We start from the raw sequence: 18,211 nt of genomic DNA, 5'->3' as shown, positions 1-18,211 counted from the left end.
CCTCACCCCGTGGGGAAGAGGCACAAGTTTGCAGGCGAGGCCGTCAGAAGATACGAAGAGAGCCTTCCTGGAGTTCTTCCCAAAGCCCGAAACAGACAGTGCCCCCGCTTTCCTGGTAAATGTCACAAGCCGGTGTGTCGGTTTCCTTGGCTAATCTTCAGTGACAAGTACAGTTGGCTGGTCGGATTTCTCTCCTTCCTTTTTCCAACTGAACATAAGGTAAGGTCTCCAAACAGAGACATTGATCCAGGATTTCATTTTCCCCCTCTGCTGTTTCGGCTTTATGAGGACCCAAGTGGTTACTGCAGAAACTTTTGATGGGCCCAGCAGTCTGGCAAATTAAATCTTGCAGCCCAAGCGAATCCTGCCCGGGCATCTCCGCACAATCCCCGGCCTTTCGGTGGATTCATCTGTCTCTTCCGTGACGGGGTATCGGTTTACCCCCCTGCGGGTGCAGGTTAAATAATAAAAAGGCTGAAAACAAAACCAGCTTATATCACAGACAACCTACTGCTATTACTGCTTTTTCATTACAGTCCAGAGAGAAGGGACCACTAAGGAAAAAGTGTGTTCTGGAGGAAGGGGAGAAATAAAAGATGGTGAGTGAAACGGGAGGATCTGTGTGGGCAGCGCCGAGCCCTGTTCTGCTGGGGAAAGGGTGTTGGCCAACCTGCCGTGAGATCCGCTCAGTTCTGCAGGGTGGGGAGAACACTGTAGATTCTCCTTACGGATGGGGGGGCAGCCTGGGTAAAACACGAATCCCCGCGACCCCCGCCGACTCTGACCCCGCGGGCGCACGGCCGGCAGAGTCGATACCCTGCAGGGGGACACGCATCCTCTCTCCTTCACGTGCGCCTCGCCCACTCTCAGTAGAGAAACAGCAACAGTCTGAAAACAGGCTCTTGCCCTGGCCTTGTGGCCCGTCAAAGTCAGAAGCTTCTTTCTTGTGACACACTCCAGCCACCTCTGGCCCCAGGTGGAGCGAGACTGGCCTCTTGCTGCGCTTGATACCAGGTTTGAAGCCAAGGTTCCTGCGGGAGCGGTTGAGCCAAAAAAAGTCCACAGATCTGATTTTCCAAGCCCGCCTGATGCCAGGCCAGTCGCATTTTTAAGTTATTTGTAGTATTTTTTAAAAGTAAGATATTTCACATGAAAATCTGGATTTCTAGTTTATCTAGAAAAACAGAAAGACGCAGCTTCCTCGGGCCCCCTCGCACGGGGAAGCAAGGGGCTGAGCCAGGCGGTGAGTGGCTTTGTCCAGCCGACCACCCTCCTCACGCCGCCCGTGGTGCCCCACTGTCCACCGCTGTGTGTCATCTTAAGGTGTGTCTGCTCTGTTCCCCGACGGATGTCCTGCCGGTCCCCGAAGGGATTCACCGTGTGACCCTCCAGTGGAGAAGGCCGGGTGGGCTTGGCTTGGAGAGAAAGGGGCAGGGCTATCCACAGGGCGGATCTGCTCTGAGCCGGTCCCACTTGCTTTGCTGAGGATAATCACAACTTGGAAAAGATTTACTTAAAAAAAAAAAAAAAAGGAATTAGAGCAGGTTCAAGGTTCTATATGCAGAAATATCACTCAAAAGTGAGAGGCAGCGCGGGTGACGCCGGAGCCCGTGGGCTCAGAGCGGGCTGCCCCTGCTCCACGTGCTTGGGAAGCCAGGCTTGGACCCTCAGTTTCCCCATCTGTGAAACGGGTGTGATAGAACCGCCCTGAAGCTGGTACAGGGACAGGGTGCGAAAATGCAGGCAGAACAGGGAGGAAACAGAGGGGGCCACCGGTTGGCGTGCACTGTTTTAATTTTCTGACCGGCGGCTCTGAGACGCTTGGCTGAACAGGAAAGGCAGGGGACTGAGTGGCAGTGAGCCCGTGGGACGTTTTTCCTCAGCTGAGCGTCTGGGAGAGTGAGGGGCAGCCTCGTTCCTGGACGAGTGTCTGAAGAATGAATGGGGCTGAGGCAGCTGGTGACGGCTTGGGGGTGGCGTGACCCTCAGGGTGGACAGCGCAGCCCCCAACCCCAGTGGCTGCCAGTGGGGAGGCCCCACTGGTCCGGGGCTAAGGGCAGTGCCTTCACTGAGCTGTCAGGGGCCTGCCCATCCTACCCCCGCGCAGAAGGTGGGCACCCGCAGGACCTCCCCTTGAGGCCCGTCTGCGGGCCTGGCCTGTGGGCGCCCCTGGCCTTTGCCTCTAGAGGGCAGCCCTCACCTCCCCAGCAAGATGCTCAACGCACAAGAGCACTTTAGTGTAAGTCGTTGCCCCGCCCGCCGTCCCTGCCGCCTGCGAGTCCCATGAGACCAAGGCCACTCTGTCCACGCCCATCCCAGGGCTGAGCCAAGGGCCTGGTGCAGGGCAGACGCTCAGGACTGCTAGTTGAATGAAGGCGCCTGACACTCTGCCAGACACGGGCAGGCCCCCCGGCCAGCCCCCAGCCCCGGGCATTTGATGACAGCTCCTTTATAACATCGGAACGAAGTTTCAACGGCACCGAAGGTCTGCTGGGCAGTCTGTGCTTAGCGAGTACCGGCCGCTCACGAGGTTGTTAGTGTCCCCGGAGGAGAGCCACAGGGGAGCCCGGCCCGGGAAGCAGCGCCATGGACACTGGGCGAGCTGGTCGGCGTCGGCTGTGGGCACGGTGCGTGCGGTCAGGTCCCGTCTTCTCGGATGTCTTTCCACTCCTCAACCAGTCAGAGCCACGCCACCCCATGTGTGTTTCAGCCTCGAAAATAAGAGGAGGAGCACCCACATTCCCTTCTTCAAAATTAAGACTTGGTCTGATTCAAGGAGTAGACCCTGATTATGGAGAAAACATTCAGAGCTTTTTTTAAAAAAATTAGCAAAAGAAGCAATTGTCAGAGATTTTCAGTCCTCCCCACCCCACCAAGAGGAAGAAAAGGGGAAAAATCTTTTCTGAAATAACCATCTGAAAGGGGATCTGACTATTTTTACTTATAAGCAGGAAGCAGTGTGACCGTAAAATAGGCCAGAAATACTTGGAAAATGCTAGATGCTTATATTTGACTAAATGGTGATAAGCTTATTGATGAACTGAAGGGATTCCTATATTCAGGTCCATCTGTCTTTGCGTTCTGAGGTCCCCACGGGTGCCCCTCAGATGTGGCTTCTTAGCCGTCCAGATTGAAATGTCTAAAACAGCATTTTGCCAAGTCTTATGGGATGTTCTGTGAAAGAAGTTTCTGTAGTTAAAAGTGTCCATGGAAAGCAGACACCTGAATGTCCCTCCCTTCTCAGAGGTTCACGGGGCATGGTGACTTAGTAAAGGCCCTGACAAGTCCTGCAAGAGAGACACTTGTTTCGCTCCATTTAATCCATTTTTCCTGGACTTTTTAGACTAAGGCACTTCTTTGGTAAAGAAACCTTACAACACCCCCTTGTTATACCGGCAACACAGTTTGAGAAAGCCTCATCCTGCAAAAGAAGAGACGCTCCATTGTGTGCAGAAACCGTCGTAAATGAGAAAGAGCACATGAAAACTTTGTCCAACTTTAAAACAATTGAAAGAAGGAGCATTTGAGCTGAATTTCTGAGACAGAAAAATGTCTAAGACATTGGCAGCCAGACGGCACCGTTCCATCCTTCCTTCCCTCAGGAGTGCAGGGCATGGAATATTCTATCAGCCTTGGAGCCGTCTCTCTGCCCCTTGGAGTCTCCCTGGCTTTGCATGCTCTGGTCGTTGCTGCCTGTAACGTTGCTGCCTCCTCCACGTTAGATGGCGCCCCTTTAACCCCACTTCTGCCAAATTGGGGGCCACGTCCACCGAGCGTATGCATCTCAAATGCAAACCGTCACCTTGTTTGTTCTGAGAGGCTGTCAGAGGACTCTGCTTCTCAGCCTTTGGCATTTTAATAGCAGGGCCTTGGCAGGCCTGCCGTGTGCTGCAGGGAGCCCTGCCCATCCGGGGCTCACGCCTTTTGGTGTCTGGGACGGAGAGCGCTCACCTCTCGCTGGCTAGAAAGGAGGATGTCTCAGGGTGTACAAGGCCAGCTTTGTTGCTCCCATGGACGAAGGTTGAATCCCACTAGGATTTTCCCATTAGGCACTGGGCTTTCTGAGGTAGGGATGCTGCAACTAGAGGATGTGCTTCCCGGAAAGGGATTCGACCACTCTCAGCACCGCAAGGGGGCCTGGTTCTGTGTACACGTGTGACCCCTGGAAAGTCATCCCTGAGAAACACAGCCTTCTGCAATCCCCGGACACCTCACTCCATACCACCCCATCTTCAATGGGATTAACCCGACCAAATGGAGGATACAAATCATCAGGGTTTCCCACTGGGCAGAGAAAGAAGCAGCTTTGTTAGCAGTGCCAGTGCAGAATCAAGTGATCACAGAAAGGTTTCTGGGGCCCCTGCTTCGTGCGAGGCTCTGTGTTGGGTGGCAGGGGGCATAAAGCGTCGTCTCAGGCTCAGGGAGCTCAGAGTGTGACTGAGGGGCCAGACGTGTGTGCCCCTCGCCACAGCACAAAGTAATCAGAGGTCACGTGCATTAGGATCTCCTGTGTTTGGGTGTTTTGTTTGCTTGTCCAGCTTGCGTTTTCGGGGTGCTGCTCCTCCCCGATTCCATTTGGTTCTCGGGGGACCATGAATCAGAGCCTCTAGTTCCCCCAGGCCCTGGGGATCCACTCCAGTCAGCGGTACTCCATCCCCAGTACCGCAGAGACTGGTTCAGGCAGGAGCACGTGCCCAAGCAGGGCCAAGGAAGCTTGTTGCCGGAACTGATTTATAGTCTATGAAGGCTGTGAGAGTGAAGGCTCTCTCTGCCAGGCTGCTGAGCTGAGGGATCCTGGGCAGGGCTGGGTCTAGAGTGAGGCATGTAGGGCAGCTGGGGCACAAAGTGGGGGGCGGTGAAGCTTGCACAGCTGTGAGCGTGAACCCCTCCTTAAATTTGAGTCCGAAGCACCTCACCTGCCTCACCCTAGTCCTGGCCTTGATCCTGTGCCCCAAGGCCATCTTTCCTTGCTATGGGAGAAGACCTACTTGGAAGAGGAGAGAAGGATTATATACAGAGGGAAACAGCAGAGACATAGAGAGAAACAGAGCCTCAGTGACTTCATGGGAACGCCTAGATCCAGTCTTGCCTGAAGCATGTCTTTCTAGTCACCAAGCTAATACATTGAATTGGCTTTCTGTCCCTAAAAGTGCCAAGATACAACATAAACGGGTACCTTGAAGTGGAGCGTTGCAAGTGATAGAGTATAAAACACAGACTTGGCTGAGGTGAGGTGGTGAGGAGGCCAGTGAAAATTATGTGTCCCATGCGGGGCAGTTGGTGAGGTTCGTCCTGCAGTGTAGTGAAGCTGTAGATGAGGATGGTACCAGTTCTGTTTCGGGAGTCAGAGTGTTGAAGAGCATAATAGACTTTGTATGGTGTTCAGGAAGGTTCTAGAACAGAGGAGACCTAGCCTGCCTGTCTGAGAGCAGAACAGGAGCAGGGAAGAGCTTGTTTTTTATTATCTTTCAAGACAGGAAAGTGCTGGATCCAGCTGTGCCTGATGATAGCGCATCCTCGATTTCTGAGTTGTGAGAACCAGTACACTGCTCTTTTCCATGAGCCAGTCCACGGTGGGAAGCGCCCACTGAAACTGAAGGACTTCTGATGCGGGCAGGATTGTGATCCCCTCCCCACACGCACTAAATTCTAAGCAACTCGGAGGCCAGTGCCTTGATCCCGCCACCTCTGCCACCCGGGTCAGTGTAGAGACTGACGCCTTACAGGCACGTAGTCAGCTGTGGGAAATGAATGAGTGAATGAATGTGTGGTGGAGAGGCGTCCAGCGCTCCCTCTCGCAGGAGGGCTCACTCTGCCCTGGACGCCCTTCTTGCGATGCAGCCTCTGCTCCCTTGGAATAGCTACTTAGGCAGAGCAGAGGGAAGTTTAAAAGGACCATCTGGGGCCCCAGGGCCTGGGTGCTGACAATCCGCAGCTCTGAGCGAAAGGCACACGTACAATTCCGCCTTTCTGGTCTCCTCCAATCCCCCTGCCTAGGGAGGACGTGGCAGACACACCCAAAGGTGACCCACAGTGCATCGCACCTTGTACAAATCGCCTTCCCTCCAGGGAAGGCAGACCCTGTGACTTGCTTCTGACCAATGGAATGTGGCAAAGGGGACAAGAGGTCACTGCCATGACCACATTACATCATATGACAAAGGTAAAGGGATCTAAGGATGCAGTGAAAGTCTCTGTTTGGTCGACTATGAATTAATCAAACGGATAATCCCAGGTGTGCCTGGCCTAATCAGGCAATGTGGAGGGTCGGGGAGACTTTTCAAGGAGGGTCTCGTCCTTCCCCGATGTCAGAGTCTCCCCATAGAGAGACACTCCCTTGTTGGACATTCAGAAGCAAAAAGCCACGCTGAGAATGGCTGGGGGAGGTGGATGTCCAGGAGCTGGGCCCTCAGTTACGCAGCCGTAAGGAACTGAACACCCTGGGAAGAGGACGCCGACTCCACAGGAGCACGTTGGTCGCAGCCTTGGAAAACCCTGAGCGGAGGACACAGAGGGGCCCTGCTCGGATGCTGCCACCAGAAACTGTGCCGTAATAAATGCGTTTTGTTTCAAAGTGCTGTGTTTATGGTAACTTGTTAGGTGACAGTAGGTAACAAATACGGAGCGGAAAGGATCTGGTAGGGGCAGGAGGGCGGTATCCTCCAGGATCCTAGAGTAAACAGTCTTGCCTTGCAATTCAAACCCGAGGCTACGGGCTGGGAGAAGTGCAGAGAACCGCTCGCCCCAGGGTAGACCTCTCCCGGGAAAGCGCTTGGGCCACTGTCTGCGTTTGCTGATCTAATTCCTACTCCGAGCACCAGTGGGCCCTTCACACACGTGCTGCTCAGCCCGTCTCCAGCTTGGACTTAGGAAACATTTCCCGTTCGTGCCCTTTGTTCCCCGCGTGTGCTCCTGCCTGTTTCCCACTCGGGGACCCTGAGGCTCTCGGGGACCCTGAGCCCGGCTCTACCACGCGGCCTCGACTCTCTCCAGAACAGTCATTAAATAGAGTGGATGCAACGTTCTAATTCCCTTACTCAATTATGTTAAATTATACATTCCCACAAAATCTCTCCCCTTGCTGCATTATTTAAGGAGAAAGAGCTAAATAAAGAAGACTGCTATTTTTCATTCCTAATTCTCAGATAATTATAAATATACTGCTTTTTTTTTTTTCCCCTTAATCGTGGTTTAACTTTTATGGAGATGGTTGATTTCCTTTTTACGGAAACTTGATTCTGACTGAAGCCCTCAACTTGTAATAAAGCTCATGCCTAATATACCTCCCCTTGTGCTCACAAGAATATCTCACCTGGGCATTTCTATAGCAACTCTCACAGCCGAGTGAGAGGCCAAGGAGGAGCTCGCCGAGAAGCCCAGCTTCATTCCTGAGCCAGCATGTCATGTGACCCCGACAAGCCTTCTGAATCCTGGTACTGCCCCCATGGGAGACACCCTCATCATTTTACTCAGGGATTTGCAAATGCTCACTGATGGACTTTTCGCAGCTTGAACTCCAGTTTTCCCATTCATTTACATTTTGTGTTTCCAAACGTGTTTCTAGGGGAGGTTGAATGAGTGTTTGACTTTTCCTCACTCTGCTTCCCGTCCTAATTGTGATAAACCAAAAAGAGGAGCTCTCACTATTCAGAAATCCTAATCAATCAATGTTTGTGTAGAACACAAACTCCTTTAAGTAATGCAAATTATCAGACAATATAGGGAAAATACAGTAAAGTGCCTAAGAGCACAGACTCCAGAGACAGACGCCCAGCACTGCCATAGACTAGCTCTGTGACCTTGGACAAGTGAGTCAGCCTCTCTGTGCCTCAGTTTTCCCATCTTCAAAATGGGATCATAATAGTACTTGACTCATAGGGTTATTGTGAGGATTAAATGAGTCAATGTAGTTAAAGCACTTAGAATGGTGCTTAGCCTATGATAAATGTTACATGTATTATTATTATTATTGTCTTTTTTTATTTTTATAAGATGGATTTCTTTGAATAGCACAGGCGATTTACTGATTTACTCACTCACCCATTCATTCACTCATTCATTCATGCTGCAGGCATTACTTCTGTGCTCCCAGGATGGTGCTGGGCACTGTTGTGATTTGGATATTCATTTTCTGCATCACTTTTCTCATCAGTGGGGAAAAGCTTAGACTCACTCCTCCAGGTTGAGCTGACTTATTTCTGCCAACACTGAGCCTTCTCCAGCTTGTTCCCTACCAGTGACCAGAGACTATAATTGTCTTTCACGGGCTCTGGATGCATCTGCAGAGAAAATGTCACACAAATGAGGTCAGTGGGAGAAAATAAGCCGGATACACTGGTGTAGGCGTTCTCTTGAAGGACTCGCGTCTTCCCATCCGCCAGCTTTCTTGGTTCTTCAGAATCCTGGCAATTCCTGGGTTTTGTGAAATAGATGAGCAACAGATTCAGGCTTGTATTGTTGCCTTCTGAAACCTTATTTCAGCACTTTCTGAGCACAGGTGAGTTTTCAGTGGCCAATAGCCAGCATATAAAGGGAGCGCCTGCACCTGCATCTCATCAGTTGTGCTAAATCTGTTCTGTGGGGCAGAGGTGAGGACAGACGGCTGCTGGGGTCATGCAGGTTAGCACAGACACATGCCTAAGACAACATTAAAGCAGGAAAAAGACGCAACCAGCCATCTTCTCAGGTGGCATTGTTAATTTCTATCACACAGCACTGCCTTCAGCCAGACACTGCTTCGTCTTTTTCTTACTTATGGCAACAATTCTTCCATTTGAGAGGATGAGATTATCTATGCTGCAGCCTCTCCATGCAGATAATCAAATTACGTGTCTGATTATCAGGGGTAACATCTGTCCACCCGAGATGAGACAACTTGCCTGGCACCACCCTCGAAGCAAAGGTGTCCTCAGCAGCTCAGCAAGGATTTGAGGACCTCAATTAATTACCCCATCCATCCTGACCCATAAACGCTCATAAACGTCAGAGGAATCACATCCAGAGGAAACAGATTGAATGAGAGGAAGGCAAAAGTTTTTAAGAAGTCATTTTTAGACATTTTGATAACATCTCTTTGTTGGGAAAAAATTTTTAATTAAAAACTAAGAAAACCCAAAAATCTATCATAGCATTTAGACCTCACTCCTTCTCAATTTGCAATAATTGAGGCACGGCAGTAGTTCTCAATCAGGGGTAAATTTACCCTGCTGGGGAATGTCTGACAATGTTTGGAGACAATTTAGGGTGTTGCTACTGGCATTTAGTGGATGGAGGCCAGGACTGCTGTCAAACACCCTGCAGTGCTCAAGTGAGCCCCTCACAACAGAGAATTGCCTGGCTGTCAGTGGTACTGAGGTCTAGAAACCCTGTGACCAGGACTGATGCTAGGATACAACAAGTTTATTTTTATACAACATAAAAGCATCACTTGCTAGGCTAACTTGTGATGTAGAGATAATTTGAAGAGGAACATTTAACAAAGTGACAATCTGCTGGTGTGTAATTGAGTTATCACCTATCTGACTAAAAATCATTCAGCATTTTTCTCCAAGCAATAAAGCTGCCTAAATCCTCATTTTGTGTCATAAGAGTAATTATCATTATCATAAATATAAAAGTAAATATTTATTGAGCAGTTGTTACTTTCCATAAAATGGGAATGTCCGTCTTGTCATGGGGACTCAGGATGGAATGCGTGTGAAGTGCTTGGTACGGGACCCGTCCGGGCAGTGATGGTGCAGGCAAACAGCAGGTGCCCGATAAACACCGGGTGGTGGCACTAGGCGCTGGTACTGTAATCAGAGCTGCTCATCTCACCAGCACCTGTGAGTTCATCCCACTGGATGGTTCCAAATCTGAGGCTCGGGCCGCGCTTCTACCCTCCTCACCTCCGACACGCACACACACACTCGGGCCGCGCTTCTACCCTCCTCACCTCCGACACACACACACACACACACTCGGGCTGCGCTTCTACCCTCCTCACCTCCGACACACACACACACACACACACACACACACTTGGGCTGCGCTTCTACCCTTCTTATCTCCGACACACACACACACACTTGGGCTGCGCTTCTACCCTCCTCACCTCCGACACACACACACACACACACACACACTCGGGCTGCGCTTCTACCCTCCTCATCTCCGACACACACACACACACACACACACACACACTTGGGCTGCGCTTCTACCCTCCTCATCTCCGACACACACACACACACACACACACACACACACACACACTCGGGCCACGCTTCTACCCTCCTCACCTCCAACACACACACACACACTCGGGCCACGCTTCTACCCTCCTCATCTCCGACACACACACACACACACACACAGACACACACTCACACACTCGGGCCATGCTTCTACCCTCCTCATCTCCGACACACACACACACACACACACACACACACTCGGGCTGCGCTTCTACCCTCCTCATCTCCGACACACACACACACACACACTCGGGCTGCGCTTCTACCCTCCTCACCTCCAACACACACACACACACACACACACGGTCAGCTCAGCAGTCAGCACCGCCCCCCAAGAAATCCAGAGTGAAGGTGGAAGCAGGCCCTGCGGTGGTGCCCGTGCAACCAGCCTGTCTGGGGTGCTAGTTGTTTCCGAGCTGTGTGGTTGCTCATTCATGGGGGGCACGGATCACGCTCACCCAGAGGCAAGCTCCTTTCCAGCTATAAGGCCCCAGAGGCCATGGAGAAAGGTGGAGGTTCTACCATTTTGAGAGACTCGGTCCTACTTCACTTCCTGGATCTTCATGGAAGATCTTGACGACTTTGTGTTTTTTCTTGGCCCAGACTCGTTGGTGCAAGGAGACAGGACCAGGGTGCAAAGGCAGAGCCAGGGTCACCCCACAGCCAACCTCGTTCACTGGCCGTGAGGCTGTGCTTCAGGCTCCCCTGAGTTTCCGAATCCTGCCCCTTTGAGCAGTCAGACCTCCGGCAAGAAGTCCCTGCTTCTTCCTGATCTCCTGAAGGGGCCGAGAGGCTCAGGGAGGAGAGGATGCAGGGAAAGGGAAGGAAGGCGCAGAGTTAGGCAAGTCACACCACCTCTTGGTCTGGACGGCACCCCCGTGAGGTCAGGGTGGTTCTCCCTGCTGCAGGCAGGAAAGCTGAGGTGCAGAGAGGTTAAGTAGGTGTCCAGGGTCCTTGAACTCGTTAGTGGAGAAACCAGGATTTGTCCCAGACTGTCTGATGGCAGATCCCGAATCCTGGGTCACCGGTCAGTGCTGCTTGGGAGCAAGGACGCTGGATTCAAGCAGACCTCAACCACTTCCTAGACTTGTGACATCAGCAGGGCGGCCTGTGCCTCTGAGCCTCCGCTTTCAAGTCTGCGGTTTGCAGATGACAGTAGTCTGTGAGGATCACACGGGGCATCGCAGGGGCAGGGCTCAGCCCAGAGCCCTGCACACAGCAAGGGCGCAGGAAGGATGGCCGCCATCACCACGATTACTGGTCCAGGCATCCAGCGACGTTGGCCGTACAGAGCCTCGATGTGCAGAGGACAAAAGGCCAGTCCGGTGGTAAAACCAGCTCTGCCTGGGAATGGGCAGAACCAAGCAAAGTCTGACGGTACAGGGGAGATGGCCAGGACTCTCTAGGGTACCTTTTCAGACCGTTTGCTCTGTAAATGTAACCCCACTTCCAGGAGATGGTACAAACGTGCCCCATATTGCCTGCCCTAATACATTTATGTAGTTTTCCCCTGGATGGTGTTAAACAGCACAACCTCTATTTCACACCTGAAGTACGATTCTTCAGCCTTTTAGCTCGACCGCAGTTGTGAAAATGGGGGCATGCTATCTGGCCGCCAGTAGAAAAAGCCAAAACATCCCTTTTCCGTGTGTGGTGAATTCTTATGTAATAGCAGGGTGACCTGAAGCAGCCTAATCTCTTTAATCATTTTAATTAACTAGAGTATAGGGTTTTATCTAAATACGCCAGAAAAAAATGCAGTAATGACAGATACAGTAGGCATTTAACAACACCGAGGTCTCAGAAAGCTGATTGGAAAGCTGCAAGCGCTTTTGTTATTTCTCCTTTCTTAAAATAGACTCTGGCCAAATAAGGGAAAAAGACAATGTAAAGCAAATCAAGGCTGCTTGGCTCTGCGCATTATTGTCAATTTTTCACCCTGAGATTTATGATTAGATGAAGGCTTCAGGTTCAGTACAAGGTATCGCCAATGATTTCACCACCCCCCCCCTCCCAGCATGAGTTCACAAAGAGAATAGTTACAATTAAGGCCAAACAGTCATTCTGCATCTTGATGGCTGAGGAAGGAAGCCCCAAACCTCTATTAACTCTGCCGGTGAAGGACAACCTCAAAGCCACTTCCTACACGTGCCAGGCACGGCCTCCGCTTGGACTCGTGTGGCCTTCTGGTCACATCTGCATAAAAGGATCCTGCGGGGGATCCCATTTCCAATTTTCCAATCCCAATCTCCCGAATTCCACTTTTCTCCTCCAATTTAAGAAACGTACAGTGATTTTCTTTTCTTTTCAAACATTTTTTTATACAATTTTTGTCATATAGTGATTTTCTTGAAACGAGGTAAAGGAAAGAAGGAAAGCAAGTGCCGATTCTGATCATCTCCTTGTTGGGGTTGAGGCGCTGATGACCGGGGTGCTTACTGGACCGGCAACACTCTGCAGTTGGGTCTCATGCCGGCCTTGGCAGTGGGGTGTCCACGATTCTGCTGGGCAGACGCTGACCCAGGACGCTGAGAGATGAGAGCCGGTGGCTTCCGAGGCCACCGCTGGGCTCCCTCTGCACAGCCCAGTGGTCCTCCGTGCGACAGCCCGTGGGACGTCTCTCTAGAATCCAGAGGCTGTATAGATGCAAGGAGCTTATAGATCCAGGGTCCCGCCACCGGGGTCTGACAACTGCTCTAAATCCAGTGGCGGGCAAAAAGGAGAGACCCAGACCTCCATGTGTTTGTCCTGAGCGTGGAACGTGGTGATGCTTGCCCAGGGCTTGGCACGTGGTGAGCATTCGTCGTTATAATCAAAACTGCCTTCACGACTTTCTTTGGGAAAGCTATTGTCAAAGAGATAGTCAGATGCTAAAACTATGGATAAAAATGAAGCCAAAATGAAATAGTCTAAAAATGCAGTATTTGGGGGGAATCAGGGACTTCAGAACGGTCTCAGAATAATAAAACCAAGGTCTGTTGTATTCTCATTCCTGATCATTTAATGGGTAAAACATGGAATAAATAAAAAGGCCTTTTGAGCTGAAAAACAATGTGGCACATCATTTCCATAATGATACGTGTTATGGATGTATAAACCCTCTGGTTCCCAGCACGAAGGCCACTGCGTGGTTGGAGTGTCCTGGGTCAGAGAGTCAGATGCATGTGGCTTCTGGCCTCATCAGCCACTCAGGGGTGCGGGACTTGAGCAGGGCACTTCATCTGTCTAAACCTTGGTTTCCCGTCTGTGAAGTGGGGACTGTGGAATCCACCCTTCAGTGCCCTTGTGAGAGGTACTCAAGTGAATGACTCCAAACCGTCCCCACACTCGCCCGCTAAACACATGCCTCTTCCCCTCTTTGTTACGAGGAAGTGTCCCTTTGCTGTACTGGGGGGAGGAAAGGAACGCAGAAGCGCCAGATGAAGAAATCCTAATAATTTTAGCACAGTGGCTGGTGCGCCTCGCTTCCTGATTTCCGCATCTGGGTCAGGCTCTAAGGAAGAATTTTCCCCTTCAGAGGTAAATGCCCAGTCTCATTTTTACTCAATCCTTTCCCCTCTTTACCACTGAAAATATTAATTCTAGCTCTTACTTCCCAAGAAGAAAGACGATGCTATTGCAGTTTCAGTGATTTAAGTGGGCTCCCTTGTCTAACTTTGCTTGCTTTTCTGATTGCACCATGTTCTTTCCTGGCTTTGATATGAATGATGGAACCATTCACAGGGTTTGATTACAGCCGTGGGTTTGTTGGTGAGTGATTCTTCTTTGCTCTGATTTCAATTGCTTTGCAGTAGCAGCAGGTGAATTGGGGGAACAGATAAGGAAAAACAAACAAGGGTAAATAAAGGCAGGATAAAAGTACCCAGGAGAGAATATAGGTTATTTATATGGTGCCCTTTTTATTTTAGTATGCCACAAGAAAAAAAAGCTGCACTTGAAAAAATGGATTTGAAGGCTCAAACATTTATGGCTAAACAGAAAGTATATGAAATACTGTAAACTAAAACTCATCCCTTGAATGTGTTTGCCATGTCCAGTGTGTACAATGCTCTCGCAACTGTGATCTTATTTTTCCTCTAAATGATTCTCTGTGGTCAATGTCATTAACTCTTTCATGGATGACAAATCTGAAACTTAAAGACGTGAAATAATTTTCTCCACAGCCAGGTAGCAGTGCTGGCTGGAAACTAGACATTTTCCCCTAAATCCAGTGTCCTTTTTAAGACCCATGGCTGCTCTCCAAATGCCAGACCAATCATTCTCACTCTGCAAGATTTAAAGACATGCCTTAGGTCGGGGGCCTGTCTTGGAGGGACACATAAGATGAAAAGGCATATACCTTACTTTGGAGGAAGGAGAACATATCTTCTCTAGAATTACATATTTTTTGGCACCTCTGAAAACCCAGTCAGATCAGCTATTCCTTATTCTCGGTTCCGCAACCTTGACACTCTTCATAATTGGCTGATTCGGGGCTGGATGACTCTTTGTTGTGCATTGTAGAATGTTTCGCAGCATCCCCGGTCTCTATACATGAGATGACGGTAGTACCCCTACCCTGCTGTGACCATCAGAAATGTCTCCAGACCTCACCACCTGTCCCCTCCCGGGAAAAACAGCCCCTAGTTAGAAAACTTTGTCTTATCTCTAGTCAGAATACAACTTGTGATTACATATTATTCCTTTTACTATTTAATTGTTTGGGTCTTTAATTTTATGAAAAATTGGGAACTTCCCTGCAATCTCTTGAGTCTTCACTCCAAATTCAAGGGAAAAGGAAAACACAAAACTTTTGCAAATTTGGCATGCCAAAAGCAAATAACCACGATGCCATATGGGTTTATGTCTGGGTACAGAATTTTTACAAACATATTTCAGATTCAAATGTCCAAAAATATCTGTCTAATGATATGTAGTTTCAGAGTAAACACTTCATTTTTCTTCTAAGTGAGCATTCAGTTTATAGAAATGGAAAACTAATGTATTTTTTCTGCTGCCAGAAACAATCTCCATGGTATTCAGAGACCTTTGCTGATTACTTTTTAGCTACATGATGGTTACATTATTCAAACCAAAAACACCAAAATGATGGGTAGAAGGATTATCTTGGATTTGATTCCTTGTCTGCCTTTAAAATCCAGTTTCACATCTAATCATAAAATAAAAGAGAGGCATCTTGATAAAATGGAGAATTGATTGTAGGTATCTTGTGCCACTAACCAAATTCCTACTGAAAGGAACGAAGGAAAACCTACAACAGCATTGAAAAGGCAAAGTCTCTCTACAGGCCACACAGCTGAGGACTTTGTGCTGGCTACAGTGCACGTGGAACAGTGTAAGTACAAGACCGAGGGCTGGACCACAACCCGGTATCTAGACACGGTGGCGCAGGGCCGTGGGCAGTGGAACGAGGTGTGCCTGATGAAATTATGTGAGAGCCAACAGTTTATTGGGGCCTGAGCTGAAGCACAGTATTGCCCGAGAAAGACAGGCCGTGCCAAGGGGTGGTTCTGTGCGGGCTGCAGAAATTCAGGATGAGCTGCCGGGATGGTTGGAGGTCAGCCTCCAAATTCGGAGGAGGGGAGAGCTGGGTCCTTACCTGACTCCATGGCGGTCTCCCAGGAGCCTGAATACATGCTCACGGACCAGGAGTGAAGACCGAACAGACAGAAAATGGGACATGAAAAGCTGTCTCAAAGAACATCATCAGGGCTTCCCTGATGGCGCAGTGGTTAAGAATCCGCCTGCCAATGCAGGGGACAGGGGTTCGAGCCCTGGTCCAGGAAGATCCCACATGCCGCGGAGCAACTAAGCCCGTGTGCCACAACTACTGAGCCTGCGCTCTAGAGCCCGCGAGCCACAACTACTGAAGTGCGCCCACCTAGAGCCCGTGCTCCACAACAAGTGATGCCAACGCAATGATAAGCCCACGCACCGCCACAAAGAGTAGCCCCCACTCACCACACCTAGAGAAAGCCCGCGCGCAGCAACAAAAGACCCAACTCAACCAAAAAAAAGAAAAAGAAGAACATCGTCAGTAAAACCAGAAAAGCAATGACGCCCAGTTTTCTCATTGAGCTGCCTCTCAGCCTTCTGGATATTTTAGCATGAGATCAGGAAGCAGAACCCCAACAGAATCCAGGATGAGAGTGCAAAAATGTGGAGGAATTCAGCTGTCAACACTGTTTAGGGGAAAATATCACAGATATGCAGAGAACACCCCTTACTTACAACATCTTAATACATAAAATGAATGCCCTGTGTCTAACACTGTTCTCTTAACACTGTTATGGAAATTCCAATTCATGCAATAGTTGACTGACTGATTGATAGATTGATTTGCCTATTCTGAAAAGCCAAGAAAAACATAGACAAATAAGAAAGATAAGTACGTTGGGGCAATTTACAAATGATATGTACAGTGCAACAACAGCCAGACCTTACATACCAGACCCTGTGCTAAATGTTTTACCTATCTCTTTTAGTTGAATTCTACATTGTGCTAGCTGTCAAAACTTACACAAATTTATTTAAACTCTCTGGGGTTGTACTTTGTTGGTTTTTTGGTATCTGTGAAGACTTACTTGGTGTCTTAGAATACACCCAGGGCACTTGAAAAGAATGTATTCACGTTGGGTTCATGGATCTAGTTTCCACTAATTGTGACTGGCATGTGTCCGTATCCTTTCCATATCCTTTAATTGTATTATCTGTCATTTGTTGAAACCTGCATTGCTTTTCTCACTATCATTGCCGATTTGGCATCCTCTTGGTTTTCTGTCAGTATTTATTTTTAATTCATTTTGAAGCTGTGCTGTCTGGTGCACACAAGTTCAGGATTGTGTGTGTGTGTGTGTGTGTGGTCTGGTGCACACAAGTTCAGGATTGTGTGTGTGTGTGTGTGTGTGTGGCAATTCTGGTGAATCATCTCATTTCTCATGATGTAATAACCTCTTCATCCCTAATAATCTCTTTTACCCCAAAGCCCCTCGTGTCAGATTCATATAGCTACCTTAGTTTTCCCTTTTGGTTAGTGTTTGTATGGTGTATGTTTTTAAATTCCTTTTACTTTGAATCTTTTGGGACCTTACATTTTAAATTTATCTTTTGTGAATAGCATATGGTTGGATTTCTTTTTTTAAATGCAGTCTGAAAATTTCTTACTTTTAACTACATAGTATAATCTGTTTTTACTTATTGTGGTTTTAAAAATATTTGGATGAGTTTATACGATCATAGTATAATCTTTTCTCCTTCCTGTGGTGTGTTTGATGGACTAGCCTTCATTCTCCTTTTTTTTTAGCCTTTCATCAGATTTGGAAGTTTTGCCTTCTATTTCTTTCCCTTTATTTGTAACTCTTAAAAATTTAACATTAGATATTTAACTTTCAAAGTCTAAAATTAATCAATGTGTATATTATCCTTTCAAAGAACACAACTTTGATAATCCCCTCCTAAAATCTCCTCAAAACTCAACTCTGATAATCCCCTCCTAAAATCTCCCACGTTCTTGTTACTGGCATTTAATTTTTACCTTCTTATAAGCCACCCAAATTAGACAGTTTTCCAGAATGCACTACAGGGATTTATAGAGATGAAAAATAAGAGGCAGACATTATGAGACCAGGAAGGTAAAATGAATAGGTTCAAAAATATATCTAGTAGGATTCTCAGCTATGACAATAAAGAGAATGCAGGAGAAGCAATAATCAGAGGGAGAATGCTTCAGGAATTTCCAGCGTTGAAGAACAAGAACCTACACACTCAGCAGGCTCAGTGAGCTCTGAACAGCATAAACAGTATAAATCCCAGTAAATCTTATTGTGCTGCGAAAGCAGGACACCAAAGAAACCGAGGAAATCTCAAAAGCAATCCTAGGGAAGAAATATTTAAAAAGAAATAACAATTAGTTACTAGATTTTTTTTCATCAAGTACAAGATAAGCTAGAAGGAAAGACAATGAAAGCTTCTGATTG

General features: G+C 48.5%; 1 protein-coding gene across 2 annotated transcripts in view; it reads left to right on the top strand.

Moving 5' to 3' along the window:
* LOC118881846 overlaps window positions 1-18,211 on the top strand; it is a 50,105-nt gene that overhangs the window by 23,951 nt on the left and 7,943 nt on the right. The window contains exon 1 of one of the 2 annotated variants that reach the window (XM_036827129.1): window positions 523-599. The exons of the other annotated variant lie outside the window; for it this stretch is intronic. Within the exon in view, the coding sequence (XP_036683024.1) occupies window positions 597-599 (3 nt within the window). The 5' untranslated portion in view covers window positions 523-596. Of the gene's footprint in view, window positions 1-522; window positions 600-18,211 lie in introns of those variants that run through there. 2 annotated transcript variants of the gene reach the window in all.

This window comes from Balaenoptera musculus, chromosome 15 (assembly GCF_009873245.2).
Source record: "Balaenoptera musculus isolate JJ_BM4_2016_0621 chromosome 15, mBalMus1.pri.v3, whole genome shotgun sequence".
NCBI classification, from domain to species: Eukaryota; Metazoa; Chordata; class Mammalia; order Artiodactyla; family Balaenopteridae; genus Balaenoptera; species Balaenoptera musculus.
This window is presented reverse-complemented; position numbering and strand designations above follow the sequence as displayed.